Source organism: Musca autumnalis, unplaced genomic scaffold, assembly GCF_047663935.1.
Source record: "Musca autumnalis isolate F117 unplaced genomic scaffold, ASM4766393v1 scaffold_4, whole genome shotgun sequence".
In the NCBI taxonomy this organism is placed as follows: Eukaryota; Metazoa; Arthropoda; class Insecta; order Diptera; family Muscidae; genus Musca; species Musca autumnalis.
The window spans coordinates 135599028-135620905 of NW_027411977.1; the positions used below are offsets into that span (position 1 = coordinate 135599028).

Below are 21878 nucleotides of genomic sequence, written 5' to 3' on the forward strand. Positions count from 1 at the left end.
TTCATTAGGGCCCAACGCTTTGCATGATCTAGCGTTCCTGATGGTATTCGCAACATCATTTATTGTGGTGGTTCCTCACCGGCAGGAAGATATCTAATGCGACGTAGTACTATTCTCTTCGCCTTGTCACTAACGGGATGCTCGACAAAAGGGCCGATTAAAATAGCTTGTGTAAACCTTCGGACCAGTCAGCGTAACGGCGCCATCATTCTTTCCCGGGTTCAAGAGGGACTTAACTGTTGCCCAGAATTCACTTATTCCGGCTCCTATGTTGCAATTGGGTGCTAACATGGTGCAATGGCGCCTTGCACGCAGAAGGTCGTGGGGTTGATTCCGCGGGTAGGCAACATCATCATCAGAAACAAGTAAGCAAAGGCTATAGTCGGACGGGCCTACCATGTGATACCCTACACCACAACCTCTAGGAATTAGCCGGGTATGATTCCCAGGCCTGGCCACATCAAATTTTCAACGGTGGCAAAATACCCCTCAGTAGTGTTGGCGACATTTCCCGAGTATTTCAGCCATGTAAACACACGAAAAACACGCCGTTCGGACTCGGCGATAAACTATAGGTCCCATATCATTGAGCTAATATGAATCGGGGTGCACTCATTGATATTAGAGAAGTCTCCCTTGTCCCGCCAGGCATGTTTGTGGAACAATTATGTTGCAATTGATCTGGCCACTTGTTCCGCTTATGCTCACCGAACAACGTGTTAACTTTCAGTGTCAGCTCTCTGACTCTGGGGTCACTAGACTTGGCACGACGAAGCTCATCACGCTCATTTGCTACTATCGTCGGCTTTGCTGGCAAATTTGGTCTCACTTCGGCAGTGATGATCTCGGAATGATTAGTGAAAAATATGTCATTTATCTTTACCATGATTGATGGATGCAATGCAGTTTTCAGAGGTAATAAAATCGGGCAGTCTGCTTATGAAGACAAGTATAGGGAGATGGTCTGACCGAAGTGAAACGATGAGTTGTCATGTAACGTCATTTGTTAGACCAGGCGAGACGTTGGTTACGTCCGGCGAACTGTGACACTCTCCGTTAATTTTGGTAGGGGCGTCCTCATTGACCATGCAAAACGTAGAGCTATCAATCTGCGCCCAGCCACTACTATACCCCTCTGGTCATTGCCGAGGATCGAATGCCACAATTCATTATGAGTATTAAAGTCCCCCAACACCAGACGGTTATGACTTTTCAAAAGCGGGCTAATATTGAACCTATAACCTGATATCCTTTGTAGATGAGATGAAGGGTGTCCTTGTAGAAGCCCTTAAGGGAGTTGTTGTAAAGGGCGTCTGTATAGACGACCTAAAGGGCGTATGTATAGACGACCTAAAGGGCGCCTGTATAGACGACCTAAAGGGCGTCTGTATAGACGACCTAAAGAGCGTCTGTATAGACGACCTAAAGGGCGTCTTTATAGACGACCTAAAGGGCGTCTGTATAGACGACCTAAAGGGCGTCTGTATAGACGACCTTATGGGCGTCTGTATAGACGACCTTATGGGCGTCTGTATAGACGACCTTATGGGCGTCTGTATAGACGACCTTATGGGCGTCTGTATAGACGACCTTATGGGCGTCTGTATAGACGACCTAAAGGGCGTCTGTATAAACGACCTAAAGGGCGTCTGTATAGACGACCTAAAGGGCGTCTGTATAGACGACCTAAAGGGCGTATGTATAGACGACCTAAAGGGCGCCTGTATAGACGACCTAAAGGGCGTCTGTATAGACGACCTAAAGAGCGTCTGTATAGACGACCTAAAGGGCGTCTGTATAGACGACCTAAAGGGCTTCTGTATAGACGACCTAAAGGGCGTCTGTATAGACGACCTTATGGGCGTCTGTATAGACGACCTTATGGGCGTCTGTATAGACGACCTTATGGGCATCTGTATAGACGACCTTATGGGCATCTGTATAGACGACCTAAAGGGCATCTGTATAGACGACCTAAAGGGCGTCTGTATAGACGACCTTATGGGCGTCTGTATAGACGACCTTATGGGCGTCTGTATAGACGACCTTATGGGCGTCTGTATAGACGACCTTATGGGCGTCTGTATAGACGACCTTATGGGCGTCTGTATAGACGACCTAAATGCTGTGGGCTGCAGTTGTTGACTCATAAAATCCACTATTCCCTCGCAATTAAATGTGCAAAATGGACGCATTTTCATCGATTGGAACAGGAATGGCTGGTGGCAAGTGCTCTGTGTGCGGCTGCTGTTGGGCAGAGCAAATTAAAATTTATAGCGGCTTAGAAGATATGAGCCTGACAAAATGATCTCTTTTGACAAAAAAGCCTCAAACCTTTGGGGCCCACAACCGCGAAAGTGCAAGTGATGGGGAAAAATGCCGTACATGCCTTTTTATTTTTGGTCTTCTATAATGCTGCGGTGTCAGAATATGTTTTTTGTGATGTTTTTATTTTGTTCGCGTCGCACAGTGGTATAGAATTAAATGTTTTGTTTTCTTTAAAGAATTTCGTGTAAATATTTATTAACAAATAACTTACAAAGCTAGGATATTGAAATTTTGGGGAGTGCTGCACTACATAAAGGATATTAACATATATTTTTTTTTGAAAAAATGCAGGATATTTTCAAAGGATTTTTTAGTATTTAATTTGTTAAGGCCATTTTTGTTGTCCTTGTTATCCTTGAATGCAATAATTTATAATTATTATATTAAGCCAATACTCTGATCTTTAATATGACACCAGCCAGCAGCATGCGATGAGTACAAGTATTTAATATATATATTTTTTAAATGTTGTCCTTTGAAATTTGAATGTCCTTTAAAAGATTAACAGGATGAGAAAAAGATAAATCTTAAATGTCATTTTACTCGATTTTGCCTATAATTTCAGACGTATCTAGTCAGGTTCACGTGTAACGAATTTTTTTTTTGAAAATTATCGGACGGTGTTATTTTAGATTTTTTTGTTTGATTGATAAATGAATTAAATATTTTTTATAAAAAACAGAAGTTTGGTATGTAGTTGTTCGAATATATTTGAATTCGAATCTCTTATTGAAACAGTCCATACAATGTGAGTTAATTCGAATCCATTTAAGATTCTCATTATTATATCTAGATTATTTCTCAAGTGTTGTTGTCATTTCGATCAATTTAATTATTTTATTTTTTCATTTATCGAAAAAAATATTTCGAAGTTGTCAATGAGTGGTTTATTGTTGTTATTATTGTGACGATGATGTTGATGATTATAATGACCACGATAAGAACAACTGCGACGACGACAACGACGATAATGATGATAATACCCTGTTGAGTGGTTGCTGAAGCAATTGAATTGCATTGGGCATACATTCAATAACATAACCCCTATATCATCATTACCATAAGCTATAATTGTTCCAAATACTGGATCAATTAAAATGTGTCATAAACAACAACAAAAACAGCAAAAACAATAAATGGTAGCAATTCTATCCATTCTATGCCCATGAAATTGCCGCCGTCTTGAACATTTCTCAATTAGTCGTTTTTTGTCTTTTGTTTATTCTTCTCTTCTCGGTAGGCTTTACGAAAGCGCATGTTTTCGCTTTCAATATTCACGGTTATTGAATACCAATTTCACAACTACTGGGCAATTATAAATGATAAGGAAAAGAAAAATGTAGTAATTTATATGGAGAACTTGGAAGATGAGATAGGTTGAAGGAGAAGCAAATTTAGCAACAAACTCATTTTCCATATATCAATGGGTTTGAATATCAAACAGTGGTTAAGATTTAAACTTGAAAGCTTGGAAGCAGTAAATTTAGAAGAATATAATTGACTAAGGCAACCTGTTTTCATTACTTTATTTGAACAAATCGCACTTAATCGCCTTAGAAAATAGAATCTAACGGAAATACGAATATGTACCCGAATTATTATTGTAAGTTTTTACACTCGATTATGCTGAAATTACTTCTGATTGTCTTTTTTTATTTCACTGACCGACTATTCGTAAGAGTCGCTCAATCTCCTCCTCTTACTTCCTCTTTGTATCATCATCCATTGGCATATTTAGCACATTTAAATAGCTTTAACAATTTTGCGTCAATTGATATTGATTATCATCAATTATGAACATTTATTCAATGTTTGCCGCCGTATTGCGCTTGTGTTTGATGACGGCAATGCCGGGAGTAGGAAGGGGTAAAATCATGTTCTTCAACGCCGCCATTTCGGGTGAGTGGGAGGAAAATTTACTAACTGCCCGGCTATATGTAGTCTGCAACAAGTAATTTTGAGTTTTATATTTGTTTACAGTTCCATCCTCCGAATCGAGGCAAAACAAAAACTGAAAACACCAAACCAAATAAAATAAAATCCCATAAAACCATATAAAATATTCGATTAACTTTTTTTGCAAATTCCAATTAAAGCCAACAGAGAACGAATGAATATTTGCATAGTATAAACTGTTTCAGGGGCATAGTGTGCGGGAGAAAACGAATCACGGGACACACCCCTTGCTTTTTTTTATTTTTTGGTTTGTTAATACATATTTAATTGTGTAATTGTGGTCGTAATTTATTCAGTAGACATGTGATACATATCAGGCGTGAATGTGACTTTCGGTGTGATACAGATGTATGCTAAAACCTCTTAAAGAGTATATTAACGGTAGGTTTAAAAGTCTAGCAGAAGGACAAAGTGTCAATCAGTTTGTCGTTAAAAAGAAAAATAAATATTTTAATATTAACTTATAAAGACCTTTCATCGTTTTTTATACCCCCAGCTTTTAGGCTAAAGAGAGAGGGTATATAGTTTTAGATACGTCCAAAAATTTACTTAGCTTGCCCATTACAGAACATTTGTTACATAGGCCGAACTAAGAAAAAATCTCAACTTCTCTCTGTTTATTGCTTCGCTTTCTGAAATACCGCGCCTTTTCATCCACTTGTTTGCCCCATCTATTATTCCTTGGCCTGTCAATTCTGCCAAGCGTCCCGTATTTATACGCCTTTTTAGCGGGTTCATCATCGCTCATTCTTATGATATGGCCTAGCCAAGGCAATCTTTGCATCTCGATACGTTGAACTATATTGATGTCATTGTATAGCACGTACAGCTCGTGGTTCATGCGACGTCGATATTCACAATCATCGCAGATTGGTTCGTAGATCTTTCGAAGAAATTTTCTCTCAAACACACCAAGCACTGCCTTGTCCGCTTGTACAAGTACCCATTAGGGCTATAACCAAAAAAATACCACCACATAGCCGTGTAGAGCATGGAAAACTATTATGAAACACGGTGTCAATTTTTCTCTATCGCGAAAAAAGTTTCCGCACCAAATGCATTGAAGTTCTGCAATGCATTTTTTAATTTTATCTGTCATAACAACATATTTGCTTTTCATTAAAATTTTTATTTTTTTGTAATCTAATTTTAAATCATTATCAAAGCGTTCTGGACCAATTTGTTCTAAAATCGCGCCATTTCGGACCATATTAGGATTTTTTGACACTATTGCAATTTTTGGTTTTTCTTTATAAACTCGTGAATTTTATGTTTATATTTTTTTAACCTATCGGACCAGGGAATATTGGGTCATTTGAAACGAATTCGCGAAAGTTACAGGCTGTTTTTGTTGACTTTGCTTGTGAGAATCGTATTTGTTTCTACAAAAATACAACACCACTACCATGTGGGGAATTTTGTCCTAATAATGAAAACGCGTTTCTAAGACCGATTCTGTGGAAATAGTTCCCGCACCGGCCGTGATTACTAAAACCCTTTTGATATTTTTTCTACTTAAAATTTTAAATTTGCTTTGTTTGAATAAATATTTATAGAAAAAATACAATTCTCACAGGCAAAGTCAACAAAAACAGCCTGTAACTTTCGCGAATTAATTGCAAATGACTCCATATTCTCTTGTCCGATAGGTTAAAAAAATATAAACATAAAATTCACGAGTTTATAAAGAAAAACCAAAAATTGCAATAGTGTCAAAAAATCCTAATATGGTTCGAAATGGCGCGATTTTAGAACAAATTGGTCCAGAACGCTTTGATAATGATTTAAAATTAGATTACAAAAAAATAAAAATTTTAATGAAAAGCAAATATGTTGTTATGACAGATAAAATTAAAAAATGCATTACAGAACTTCAATGCATTTGGTGCGGAAACTTTTTTCGCGGTAGAGAAAAATTGACACCGTATTTCATAATAGTTTTTCATGCTCTACACGGCTATGTGGTGGTATTTTTGATATTTGCAAAAAAAGTGCAAAAAGTTATATCCCTAGTACCCATGCTTCGGAGCCATACATCAATACGGGTAGTATCAATATTTTGTAACGTGTTACTTTTGTTTGACGAGGTGTGGCTTTGTTTTTAAACTGCTCACTTAAGCCAAATTAGCATCTGTTAGCCAATGTAATTCTTCTTTTTTTCACAACTGATGCTGTTTGTTTTGTTTACGGCGGTGCCGAGATAGACAAAGTCTTTCACTACCTCAAAATTATAGGAGCTAACTTCAACAGTTGGTCTGAGCTCTATGGACGCATTGTGCGTCGACCCCATCAATTTGGTCTTCTCGCCGTCTAGCGCCAGACCCACTTTAGCAAATTCTCCTTCGATCTTCACAAAGGTATCAGTTACTTCTTTTATTTAACGTGGCTACTGGTGTAGATTGTGCCACTTCTTTTGACGTTTGCCTCTCGTATAACATTTTTTAGCAGGATGTTGAAGAGATCACACACGCAGAAAAATATGTGTTAGAAATATGTTTGGAACCAAACAAATATTTGTTTGGGACTGATTGCGAACAAATATATGTTTGGATCCAAACATAATTTGTTTGTGTCCAAACAAATATATGTTCGCAACATTTTGTAACATATCTCAATTTTATATGTTTGGGTACCAACGTATTGTTTATGTTAGAACATATTTTTATGGGTGGAGAGAAGATTTTTGTCAAAGAGAGTAACAATAGGGCTCTCCGGGCTGCGGAATGCTATTTTATAATAAAGAGCTGTGTTATAGGAGACGCAGAAGCTTTAGCAAGCGAAGATGAAAAGAAAAAATTGTAGTAATTATGTTGTTCTTTTTTCTTCAGTTTTCTAAATACAATCGTTGAGTAAATACGGTGAAATGAGTGAATAAATCAGTGTTTTGTCTTTTCTTAAATAAATGGTGCTTTTTAGTATATTAAATACCCAATACATTTTATAATTAAATCAAAAATGTGAATCGAAATATTTTATTGGACAAGGAAGAAATATTTGAAATATGGATGTACCTGTTTATTACATTACTTTGCTGCCATCAAGCAACTACCTAATGGAAAAGCAGCCGGATATACCCGTCGAATTATGCAAAGCCGATATAAATCTAAGTGCTGAAATCTTTCTGCCTTTAATATCTGAAGTCTGGTAGCAAGATACCTTTCCGAGCGAATGGAAATATGGCATAACTGTAAAAATTGCTAAAAAGCGGGATTTAAAGGAATGTGGAAATTGGCGTGGTATTTGTGTGCTCCCGACAATAGCAAAAATAATTGCCAAAATTATTCTCAACCGAATAAAAGATCACCTGGAGAATTCTATAAGCTCAGCACGAGCCGGATTCCGAAGTGGATGCTCATGCGCGGACCATATAAATACCATCCGGTTAATTATTGAGCAAAGTGTTAATTTTAATTCAAAGTTGTATCTACTTTTGATCGATTTTTAAAAGGCTCTCGACAGCATTAACCGTGCCTGCATTTGGAATTCAATGCAGAAAAGAGGTATCCCGCCTAAGTTTATAAACCTCATAAAAGAAAGCTACAATGGCGCAAACTGCTACGTTTTGCATAAGGGAAAATTGTCTAAACCTTTTCAAGTTATGAGTGGAGTAAGATAAGGTTGCATTCTCTCGCCTATCTTATTTCTTCTTGTCATCGTGGACGTATTATCTGCAACTCCGTTTGATCGGAAAGATATAAAATGGCCAATCGATGGGACATTTTTAAATTATTTGGCCTATGCAGATGACATATACCTACTGTCAAACAGAGACTTAACACAATCTGTCACAAATCTCCAAGATAACCTGAGAGGCAAAGGCCTACATATATATTCAGCAAAAACCAAATACATGAGTATTAAGACAAAGAACGAACAACAGTTACACGCAGGAGGTCAATGCTTTGCCTCAGTAGACCATGTCTGTTATTTTGGAAGCTTGTTGGACCCGGACGGCGGCACAGAAGTAGATGTAGAAGCAAAGATTAGTAAAGCTAAAGCAGCATTTGGAATGCTGGCACCGATTTGGCAAAACAACAGCTTAAGACTACAAACAAAGCTCCGTATATTCGAATCCAATGTCAAATCTGTGTTGTTGTATGGATGTACGACGTGGAAGATCACCAACGGCGTCACAAAACGACTACAATTTTTTATTAATCGCTGTCTTCGCCGGATTCAACGTATATTTCGGCCGCGTGTAATAACGAACGCAGAGCTCTTACGCCAAGCAAATAAGATGGATGTGGGATCTGAAAACGTAAATGGCAATGGATTGGACATGTCCTACGCCGTGATGACAATAATATAGCAAAACAAGCTCTACGCTGGAATCCGTTCAGCCAAGAAGGAAGGAGGGTTGGAAGACCAAAGAAAACCTGGAGACGTTCTACAGAAGCCGAAATGAGATCCATCGGACTGACCTGGGATCAACTTAGATATATAGCTCCAAACTGAGTGAGAAGGAAAACGGCTATTGTTAACGCCCTATGCTCCTGTGGGAGTTAAAGGAATAAAATAATAAAATAAATAATAAAATTTCCCACCTAAAATGTTTTTTTTTTAATTTGAACTTTTGTTTATTAAATTCTGAATTCCACATTTTGGTGTTTTCTAATAATAAAGGTATAAATAAATAAAAAGAAAATTAAAAAATAAATTTATAATTTTGTTTTCTTAAACAAATATCATTTTAAAAAATGTACTGAGAGGGTGCTTTAGTTTTGGCCGACACTGTAGATCCATTCCTTCCGGTACCTTCCCCATAAAAGTTTCAAAATATTCGCTAAAATCGTACGCGCGATATCTCGTAAGTTTATGTTCAAAAATGGACCCATCGGTCCACTATTTAGGCTACCACCCTCACAAATGGTTTCCTGATATAATGGTCCAACAGCTCTTAATTTATATGCGACCAACTAAAATGTGTGGTGGCGCAATATCTATAAAGAGGAATGACTCCCAAAGTAAGACTCTCTTCCAAAATGGACTATGTCGATCAATTCCTTTAGGTACCTCCCCAGCAAAACTTTTGAGCTTTAATCCAAAACCCTGTTTGAGTCGGCATGTTCATACGCCCATAATTCTGAAAACCTTGACAAAGAAACCTTGATGACCTCTTTCAAAGTAATAAGCTGGTCTGCAGTTCAATTCCGCCAGAATACCACCCTGAGGACTGAGGGTGCCTCCTCATATAATCTGAATTTGCAGAATGATGTAGGTTAATTAATGTTCAAGTTTATTTTTTTACAGAAAATTTCCATTCCATGTTTCCAAATGAATCAATATTTAACAAATGCAAACGTCTATTTTGTAAATAATTACAAATCGGATAGAGTGGATTATTTACTTAGTCAGTAATCTGATATAGCTACACTTAGTTTTACACTCAACTACTTATGGTGACGGCAAAAAGGAGAAAAAAAAAACAACAAGTACAGTGAAGGTGAGATTGTGATGGGCTAGACATGGTAGATCTATTCAGCCATTCCCACCATTCATTGTTTGCACTGCGATAAGATATTGATTGTGTTCAATACAAATATTGATAGCAACTATGAGGACAGGCCAAGCCGATGCAGTTTAATAGCATGTGTTATATTTATATTAAAATCAAACAACAACAACAATAAAAAAATACAAACAAAAATCTCGAAACTTAAATAATTGATATCAATTCTATGATAAATGGGAACAATAACGGGATTTATTAATTTCACAGAAATAATACAAACTGCTGGGAGGCGACTATGATGATGATATTCATCCAGTAATTGCTGTCCATACCCATATACTTCTTCTATCCAGCAAATGGACAATGTAATTCAATAAATTTTATTTCAATTATTTGTTTTTCATTCATTCTTGGTAAATATTTTGAAATCAATGGAAAAATTATACATTGTGAAGATTATTGAATGAATGGTGTCTGAAATACGTGATGATGTTGATGATGATACGCTTAAATTAAATCATTTTCGTTGAAAACTCTCTGACGTTAATTGGAGATAAATAAAGTCAATGAAAAAAACAAAAGTTAATTATTTTGAATATGTTTCATTTATTTTATTTCATTTATAGTGATGGTAAAAAAATGAAAGAACAAATTACTCCTACATTTTGTTGGTTCAATTACCATGTTTGGGAATGTGACAGCTTTCACAAGCTATGACCACAAAGATTACACAGTTAATGAAGTTAATGCGTCGTACAGATCTAAATCTCATCTGGCCAAATGTTTTGTATACTGCCCCCAATTCTTGACCTTACACATCTTCGGTTCGGTTAAATATTGCATTTCAGCAGGCGTATTGACTTCAAGAGTAAGTTCTATTACTTTTGGCTTCTCGATGGTAGTAAGACAAACCTCATTGCGCTCATTTGATAGCCCGGCCGCTGTCAAAGCTGGACAATTTTGTATTTCGGACATTCGATTCACAGGTATATAGCGAACGGATGCAGAAGTTATGATGACTCTTGAAGTTTTCTCCAACCAGGGATCTGAGGGCATAAGCAGTTCTCTGAAGAGATGACTGGTAAATTCTCAGAATCTTTGGGAATTAGCTTTCTTTCGCATGGTTTATAAAAGTACAGCGGTCAAAGGTTATAAGGCCTGGCGAAACCCAATTTGAAAAATGTCATTTCGAGAAAATCAAACAAAATTTCGATTTTTTGAAATGTTTCATATAAAATGTTTCTTGATCCATGTTGATTCTATTGTATTTTTCTTTATCTGAAAGCATTCCAATTTAATATAAATGAAAAGTTTTTCCCTCTTGAAAATATTCAAAGAATTATCTTTAAAGTGTAAATGTAATCGCTTTTGTTTGATATTTTTGACCTAATAAACTAATTTCAAAGAATGCCAATCTGTAGTATGAACGACGAAAAATGTAAACAATTGAACAATTAAATGGTGGACACATTACTCACTTCATGCGGTCAGTGGGCATTTGATAAGAAATTCTAATTTGTAACAAATGAGTAGAAGGAAAAGTATGGACATCTTGTCAAACACAGATGTAGAACAAAAGTATTTTAAATGTAATGCCAACTTGTGGAAGGTGGTGATAAAGTAATTAAAGTATTATAAAGTGTGAAACCGCCGACATAGAACTGTCCCGCGTTATTCGCCTGACATCATGTGATAACCGTGATAATCGGCTGGTCCTAGTATATTTTAATGGGAATCGTGAGTTATTGCATTCAACCCTAGGACATGACCTGAGAGGCACAGCGCTGGCTGAGCGAATAGATAACTTCACATTTGCGCCTTCATTACCTCTGAACGTCGTACTTTCCTTAACCATGGGAAATTGGCAAGGATTCAGAGAATTCACCAACCAACGCTTCAGAAAACTGCACAATGCCTCTGATGTTCGGGAAGCAGAGGGGACTTTTGCGAGACGTTATAACTGTTGCATCCTCGCTGAGACCGCAAAATCATCCAAAGCGCTTCAATGGTGATGCTAAACCGCTGGATGAACCAGGAGTCGAGTATCAGAGCAAGACCCTCAACCTATCGTTAGCCATCCTTATAGTTTCCGAAGCCTGGAAAATAGGCAAGGTGGTTCCGTTACTGAAACTAAAACATTGATGCCAACAAAGGTAAATAATACAGGGCGATCTCACTTTTGTCACCGGAGAAAAAGATAGTTGAGGTGTTATTTGTCCCCAGCATCAGAGCGTGTTATCAATTTGCGCATTATTAACATGGGCTCCGGAAGCAGCATAGACCACAACAGCACTACTCGCCATTTCCACACATATTAACCGAGGTATCAATAAGGACAGGCCATGCCAAAGAAAAGTGATGGTAGCATTAAACCTGACTAAAGCTTTTGATACTACCCTCCGGCCTTGAGTGAAGCAGGGAGTTCCCCAAAGAGAGACGAAACATTCGGAACTGTTTAACCTCTAGCTTTCTGCAATACCCCGTCCTCCCGACGACATTGAATATAATTACGTACGCGGACGATTGTACGCTCACGGTGTCAGGTCCCGCCGTTGATCTGTCTGAGCGCTTCAACTCGAAGTATATGAAAATATCCGACATTAAGTCACCAGCTACACTGTTCACCACGTGGACTGCGGAAACTAAGGTCCACATTTTGAAACCTCCAAAAAATACTTTTGGCCAAAAGTTTCTTGATTGAAACCATAATGGGAATCTAAGATATATTATAAATAAACAAGTAAGAACGGCGTTAATTTCGGCCGGGTCGAACTTTTATACCCTTCACCACGAAATGTATCGAAGTGAATAGGAACGTTTATGAAAGTACTAAACTCTTCCTCTTATTGCAGGAGTAGTACATATATCCCAACTGATAATACTTCCTTTAAAGCAGCTCATATGGGGTGTCATCGTTGTTCTTTCCAAAACATGGACCAATATTTACAATTTTCCGAATTTAGCGAAATACATAAAATTGGGCCAAAACCTGAATATTCTGGATTTGTATAGTTAACGAATATCGGAAGCACCGTTTTATGGAAGCTGTATAAAACGTTGACATGTACCGATAAATTTTTGGAGGAAAGTTTTGTAACTCCACCGAAGACTAAATATCAAATTTCAGTTATTCCGGTTGAATAATGTGACTAAAACTTTAAAAATATCGAAAATTGGGAAGACCTATACCGGGAAATTTCATGTGAAAAGTTGTATACCACCAACGCAGACTAAACATTATATTTCAGCCATTTCGATTGGATATTTATGGCACAACCGTCAACCTTCAAAATACCGAAAATCGGGAAGTACGCTTCCATGGGGGATATTTGAAGACATGGACTTATTCTGATAATTTTCTTCTGTAATATTTTATGCACCCATGGAAGTCCAAATACCAAATTTCAGTCATATCGATGGTATATTGAGGCCACAACTTTCAAAATATCGAAAACCGATAGGTACGGTTCTATGGGGGCTATGTGAGGCCACAACTTTCAAAATACCGAAAATCGCGAGGTACTGTTCTATGAAGGCTTTATGAGGTCGTTGACCTATACCGAAAAATTTCAGGTGGAAAGTTGTAAACCCCCAGCTTTAATATTTTACCAAATGTCAGCCATTTTGGTGTGATATATAGGCCACAACCTTCACAATACCGAAGGTCGGGAGGTACCGTTTTCAGGGGGCTATATGAAGGCGTAGACATATACCAACAAATTTAAAGTGGAATGTTTTACACCTCCAACGAAGACTAACTACCATGCATTCATGCCCTAGAGATGGAGGTCCAACAATATAGGAGAGAACCCCTAGATCAACAGGCACATCAAGCAGGTTTAAATAGTATTCACACGGATGCAGTTGCTAAGGCCATAAGAAAATATAGTGTGAATAAAGTCCTCGAAATACTTCGTGAGGAGCGTGAGCTGCCACGACAAACTAGAGTAGTTTTGGCTCAACTACATCTGACATCTGCCCAGTATGTGGCATGGGCCCGCACGACACAAAACACCTTTTCAACTGCCAAGCCAAACCTACTCATCTAACTCCAGTGGATCTGTGGTTACATCCCATCGAAGCGGCCACTTTCCTGGAACTAGAACCCAGAGCCAGATTGAACAGAAGAACGAACATACAAATATAATAACAAACACTGTTACAACAACAACAACCATATGTCAGCCACTTCGGGGTGATACCAAGGTTAAAACCTTGGAAATACCGAAAATGATGATGTTCCGCTCTAGGGTTGTATATTAAAACGTGGACCGATATCGACACATTTCTGGAAGAAAGTTTTGTAGCCCAAATAAGGAACTTAAAACCTTCAAAATACCGAAAATTGGAAGATACCGTCCCATGGGGGCTATATCAAAACGTGGACCTATATAAACATTTTTGGGTAGAAATGTTTTTTAGCCTCTGGAGATACAAAATACCAAATTACAATCGATTCTGTGGTCAAATGGGACTAATATATGCAAATTTTTTTTAAAATGATGCGTACTATATGTGGGGCGTTATATGGGGGCTATAGAAATGTTTTAAGCCTCCGGGACAAATATCTTAACAATTCATTAAAATGACGACGCGTGGCTTTGTATAGGGGCTATACCAAAACGTGTACCTATGCACATAGCCCGTTTTCAATACCAAAAGTCCTACGTACATACAATAGGTTTTAACAAAATTTCATCCATCTACTTCAATCCGTTCGGACGCTAGAGTGATTTCCACAGACGGACATACGGACTATATCGATACAGAATTGCACGCTGATCAATAATATATAGTCTGTAGGGTCTAAAGTTATTATTTCGAGTAGTTACAAACGGAATGACATTCTTTGAAATGGTTTATTTTACTTGGTCTCATTCAAAAATAAACAGAAAAATATGAATAAAACCATAAGGGAACTATATGCATTGATGGGTTAAATTAATTCTTGACTCTTATTTATATTTTGCAGATAATAACAATGTCCTGGTGGAAGGTGGAATTCAATCCAACGAATATGCCACAAACGACAATATCCTACAGCCGTGTGGATCGGTTACAAATCTCAGTGAAGAGAATCCACAACAACAAAATGTCATTGATCCCAATACCACCACCAATCAAGATTATCAGCAACAACAGCAGTTGCCCTCAGCTACAAATATTGTGGCCGAAAATGTTACAGCTCCTATACAAATGGATAACTACAATGCTAACAACAAAATAATGATGACAGATGTCCATGATTTGCAGGATAATGTGCCAAAACAGACTCAAATAACAACAACGGCAGTCACAGTCGCCGTGACCAATGTTGATGTGGCTATCGAAACGAATACCATGCAACAGAATATTGTTCAGCAGCAAACGTCACAAACATTTGTGGCAACAACTCAAACTCAAAGTGTTCCTCAGCAACAAGTGCATCCACAACAACAACAACAACCTCAAAATTATAAATCCCAACAACAGCAATATCAACATCAGCAATTGCAAACTCAGCCTCAACAACAGCCACAGTCTCAACAGCAGCAGCAGCAACCACAACACCATCAACAATCAACCCAGCAACAACAGTATAACCAACAACAACAACAGCAGCAGCAGCCACAGCAACAAACCCACTATCACAGCTATGATAATCGTAAATCCTCACAACAACAAAATCGCCGCAATAAATATGACCATCACAATGACGGATCAGGTCAACAACAGCAACATCAAGGTCAGCAACAACAACAGCAGCATCATCAACAGCAAACAACGAAAACCATGTCCTGGACCAATTCTTCACAACATAAGAAGTCCACCAATACAGTGGCTGTAACAGCAACACCATCCTCTACCCACAATGTCGGTTATAACAAACAATCAAGTACATCGACCAATTCGTCGTCTACCTCCACCCATAGTCATGGCACACGAACCTATACCAATCAACAGCATCATAGTTATCAGCAGCAACAACAAACAACACAAACACGTAATTATGGAGCCATGAAAATGCCTTCTTCTCCTGTCTCTACTGCAGCTGGGTCTGGAGCAAGCAATTCATCAAATATGGAACGTAAAAATAGTCAATCCAGTGATTATGCTGGCAAATCCCATCAGGCTACAACCTCAACAGCATCAACGACAGCAACGCCTCACCAATTTCAACAGATAACAGCCAATGAAACTGGCAATAGCGGGGCTAAACAGCAAAGGAAACAAAGTGGTGGACAACATCAACAACAACAGCAGCAGCAACAAGTTGTTGCTGCCAGTCCCAGTACAGCAGCAGGCGCAGCAACAAGTTCTAGCTCATCGAATGACACTAACACACCGCCCATTAATTTGGCACCACCGGCATCAGCTTCCGCCCAGGCAGCACCTTCTACCCCATCATGGGCTAGTTTATTCACAGCAAGTGCTTCGGCCAGTTCCGCAAGTTCACCAGCTGCGGCGTCCACAAGAAATCAAAATACTGCAGCCAACAACAGCAACAACAACGCCAATACGCTGGCCCCCTCCAGCTCTGCATCCACTGCCAATTATGCACAGAAACCGATTGCAAAAGTTGCTCCCTTTGAGAGTGTAGCCTCTACGGCCACACCAACCGTAACACCTGGTGCCTTGTCATATTCAGCAGCCTCGGCTCAAAATTTACCAACACCACCGTCCTCCACCTCCACCAACAACAACAATAATAGCAGCAACTTATCCTCAAGCGCCGTTGCAGCTGGTGGTAACCGGAAAATCACCAATTTGGCAAATCTCGACGAATACTCGTTGAAATTTGCCGATTTCCTAACTAAATACAAAAGTGATTGGACCACAATTAGTCTGAGACCTAGGGGCCTTACAAATCGTTCGAATTACTGTTACATCAATTCGATATTGCAAGCTTTGCTTGGCTGTTCGCCGCTATATAATCTTATGCGTTCAATACCCAAACAGGCGGCTAATTTGTGTGAAGTCAAAACGCCAACTGTCAATGCTATGTAAGTAGAAGAGATATTTGTTCATTTATGTGTTAAAGGAATACTTGGGTAAGAAAAACGGTAGGACGTTTGAAGGAGCACGAAATGGGATACATTTCCATTAGCCACAATTTAGTCAGCAGCTTGAAGATTTTATGGACTTCTTGTCTGCGTTACATTTGTGGTAGAGCAAAAATGAAGAGATGTTTTCTTGAAACCTGATTGGGAATACCTTTTTGGTGGATACCTTCAGATTATTTGGGAAAATATTGATTTTGCATTTTAAATTGCCGGATTTGGAATACGTAGAACAAAGACGAAGTACTCCAAGGCTATTAAAATGGATAAAACTATATTTTTTTTTTTTTTTTTTTTTTTTTTTTTTATTTCAGTGTTTATTTATTAACTTTCTTATACGTATGCCTCAGCGCCCAGTTGGCATATTTGAGGCAGTTGGCAACATTTTAAATACATAAAATTTCATAAGTAAATATATATATATAAAAAAAAAAAAAATTATAATAATAAAGATTAAATCTTCAAATAGTAATTATAGTAGTATAGTAATACTTTCAAAGCTAATTAAACATTTATACCAGAAGTGTTTCCTTTATCGAACATAAATATTTTTTACAAGCTGACTTAAATTTCGAAATAGTCTGCAAAGATTTTATATCGGAAGGAAGTTCATTAAATCTTTTACTACCAATATAATCGATCCTCTGCTTCGTTTTTTCTAACCGACATCGTGCCATTCGAAGATTGTTCTGATTTCTTGTGTTAACATTGTTTTGGTTTTGTGTTATAACTATTGTCTGGTGGCCAATTTGCCCGATATTTTTGAAAACAAAGAGTAGAGATTGATATATATGTTGTCCATGTATCGGTAATATGTTTGGTACAACATCATTATATAATGAAATTGTGGGAAATCTTAGTGGTAGTTTATAAACAGTTTTCAATGCCTTGTTTTGCATACATTGCAAAGATTTTAAAGAATTGCTACTTTTATTGTAAGCATATACAATTGCTAAATAATTTAAGTGGGATTGAATAAGTGACTCAAAGATTAACAGCTTGGTTCTAAGGTTTAACTTATTTTGCATTTTATAGAGTATTCCTATTGCAGGACAAATCTTAGCTTTAACATTATCTATATGCATGTCCCAGGAAAGATTGCTCTGAAAAGTTACTCCCAAATACTTTGTTGAAAGAGTTTCATGAACTGTCTCTCCATCCACAAATATGCTAAACGAAATTGCACTACTTCTTGACAAATAAGGGCGAAATCTTACTATTTTAGTCTTGTTTGGATTAATTCGCAGTCTATTCAATCGTGCAAATTCAACAACTAATGCCGCATCTCGTTCCATTCTTACCTTCAATTCGACATCATGCTTGTAGGGGTAGAGTAAGCATATATCATCAGCAAACATTATTAACTTGCCGTCAAGAGATAAATTTTTAATATCATTAATATAAATTAAAAATAATAAGGGACCCAATCCACTTCCCTGGGGCACGCCGCAATTAATATGACCCATATGACTTTTTGCATCATTTATTTGCACGTATTGTTTTCTGCGCGTCAAATAATCTTTAAACAGTAACATTTCATTCCCTTTCACTCCATAATATTCCAATTTCGCTATTAAAATGTCATGATCTACCAGATCAAAAGCTTTGGTAAGATCGAAGAAAATACCAGCTACTCCACTAAATCCCTTGTCAAGCCCCGAACAAATATATTGGGTTACATTTAAGACCGCATCCATCGTACTGCATCCCTTTCTGAAGCCAAACTGCATGTTATAAAGTAAATTATTTCCTTCAAAATAATCTGATAATCTGTCAAATAAGACCTTTTCTATAATTTTGTCTACTATAGATAAGACAGCAACTGGCCGATAGTCTGCAAATGATTTAGCATCAGAATTCTTGGGTATAGGAATTATTTTATGAATTTTTAATGCATCTGGGTATGTGGAAGATAACAACATTTTATTAACAATAGAGACTAATATTGGAGATATTTCTTGTATACATTCCTTTACAAAAACTGTAGAAATATTGTCATATCCAGGACTCTTTTTATTTTCCATTTTTGATACTATCGTCATAATATCATTTTGATTAATAGCATTAATTTTGAACTCGAGGTTTATTCTTGAAAGAGTTCTTAATGAATTTATCGAATCACCGGGGCTTACATCAATTTGATTCCTAAGTTCAGATACTATATTAAGAAAATAGTTATTTAAACAAGTTGCTTTATCACAGTCATTTACTAGAATACTTCCATTAGAATCATGCAAACAGATATCACCTCTTTTTGTCCTTGACAAAGTTCTGTTTATAAAGGTCCAACACTTTTTGGGATCATTCCCTATCTTCTCTAAGTTCTCCACATAATAATTTTCCCTAGATACTTTGCTTGCAAGTTTTATGACTCGGCTGATTCGTTTTAAAGTATTCTCTAGAGTTGCATCTCTATTTTTTGCCCTTCGTCGTTTTTTTAACAGCCTTTGTTTAACTAATATTAGTTTTTGAAGGTTTCTATTAATCCACGGAGCAATATCATATTGCAACATTGATTCAGTTTTAACTTCTCTAGTTGACTGTTCGATTGCATCTCCCATGCAAGACATGAAATCATCTACTAACAGAGAAACGTCCATCTGATTGCTATTCATCAGGAGGTTATTTTGTAAAATTTCCCTAGCTTTCCTGTAATCACAATACTTTTTTGAGAATTCAATGCCCGAATTTGTAGCCTTTTTACATATATACTTGCAGGAAAGTAGATTATGATCTGAAAGATCACATTCTACAGAATCTACAAACAATTTTTCGAATAGATTGCTGAATATATGGTCAATACAAGATCTACTTTTTGGCCGTGTCACCAAGTTATGCGCATTATAACAATCATAGTTTTGAAACATCGACTCCAATTCGCCATAGTGAGAATTGCCAAACATATCTATATTCGAATCACCTAAAATAATAATTGGATTTAGTGCATTCCCACTCAAAACGTTTTCAATAATATTTATAAAATCAGCAACAGTACATTTTTGTGAACGATAATAGGATATTATTTTCAGAGGTTTATTTTCAATTTTAAAATTATTTAAAGTAACCGTTATAATATCTACATATCTTTCACTTCTGCAAATATTTACAGAATACTGAAAATTCTCTTTAATATATACTGTGGTACCTCCATAACTATCATCTCTACAAGAATGTACTGGTCTATATCCAGGAATAGAATATATTTGCTTAATAGTTTCTTGAAACCACGTCTCTTGAATAGCAATGATGTCAGGTAGTTTCGAAAAAGTAGATAAGAGATTTTTGAATTTGTTGAATTTATCAACTGAAGAAACACTTCTGATATTAATGCTTATAATATGTAGATATTCCAAATTAATTCCATCAGAGTAATTTACAAAATTTTCAATTTTTTTGAAATATTGATTATTAATCATTAAAAATATATATATATGTATGTATAACAATGTTAAATTTTCAATTTTAAAATTTTATTTATGATGGAGATTCATAAGGTGTGATTTAATGTAGCTGAGGAGATATGAAGGTGAGAGTACCTACCTATTCGATAGTCGATGTCTTCTTCTGAGCAGGGAGGGACAACTACAAAGTAGACGCGCAAGCGTTTCGTGTCTCATTATATTACTATGTCCTGGAACCCAGCAAAGTTTAACGATATTTTGTATCTTATAAAGCCTTTCAACAATAGAGAATTTATGGTCCTTTACTTGAGAGCCTTTAGGGCCGTCTGACTATCGACACATATAGTCATATATACTACTGTGAGACGGTTTCAAGTCCTCTTACCAACTCCACTGCTTTCCTGATACCAAGAATCTCTGCTTTAAATACGCTACAGCTTTCTTTATGCTTATATGAGTAACCGAATAATGGTTTTCGCAATAGAGGTATATGGTTCTACGTTGGGAGATCGCAGACCAGATTGCATTGGATATCCTAGGCTAAAGTTTTCAGAAGTAATCTGCGGTGTGCCTTCTCAAGGTAGCACATCTGTGGCCTAACAGATTCATCTATTGTTGAATCGAAATTTTAGAATTTTTTTATATATTTTACAAATGGTGAGTGCGGTACAGCTACCGTTTAGCTCATATGAGTGTTCGATTAATGCATTTTCGCAATAAACACCGGCCCAGTCTTTGCCCCATCTTGGATCCATCTGTGTATATTGCCAGCCAATCCAGAGAAGAATTGCCCTCAGCCCAAATATCTTTGCTTGGAATAATTAATGAGGGGTGGGCATATAATCGCTTGTGCGATTACTGTCCAAACTGTGAAAGTTCCCGACTCACGGAGTGTAAAAGCGCCCTCTTATCTCGAAACTAGATTAGGATACCCAGAGTTTGGTAATACAGAATCAAGTTCAAAGCAGCCTGCGGGATGCTTTTGATTGCTCCGTTGATTAGAATTAACACAGGCCTTGGCATACTTGATAGTTTGGACAGTAGCGCCTTATTACCGAGTGCCTGCCACCTGACATGTTAAGATGGGTAGACCCATGGTTATATAAAACCAGTGTATAGACCTGTGGTCTAAGTTCCCAACTTTTGTCAACTCGCAGTTAATGACTTTGACTCCTTTTTAGAGGACTGACTGCCTGAACCGTACGTTGGTCTGATACACGTCGTCTGAGGTGAGTGAGGATTTTCTGTGATGACCCTCGATTAGCAACCAATGACTAACAATACACCCATTGGGAGCTTATATGAGTGTTTCATTAATGGATTTTCGCAAAAGTACCCTCCTCCATATTGGATCCATCTGTGTTTATTGCCAGACCGTACAGAGAAGAATTACCCTCAGCCCAAATGTTTCGGCTTGGAAAAATTACTGAGAATAAGTCCAACCTGAAGGAGGTGCTATTACTGGCGCCAGATTCCAGCTGACTAACTGACAATCAATTTGGTTTAAGACCTTCGCATGTCCAAACTGGAACTCGATAAGTTTCCGGAGACTAAACCTTGTTATCGCAGCTTAAAACTGGGCCAGGATATCCAGAGGCTGGAAACCAGACCACGTTCATAGGCTGCTGCTGATACTGCCCTTCGCTACGATTTTTTGTCCTTTGCTTTAATATTTTTGAAGGTCAGAGGTACAGACAAGCC

The 21878-nt window shown here is 37.4% G+C and overlaps 1 protein-coding gene across 1 annotated transcript in view; it reads left to right on the top strand.

The window, feature by feature from the left end:
• The window catches only part of Usp10 (ubiquitin specific protease 10), a 196388-nt gene that overhangs the window by 166033 nt on the left and 8477 nt on the right, over positions 1–21878 (top strand). The window contains exon 5 of the mRNA XM_073982135.1: positions 14709–16719. Coding sequence (XP_073838236.1) covers positions 14709–16719 — 2011 coding nt within the window. The remainder of the gene's footprint in view (positions 1–14708; positions 16720–21878) is intronic.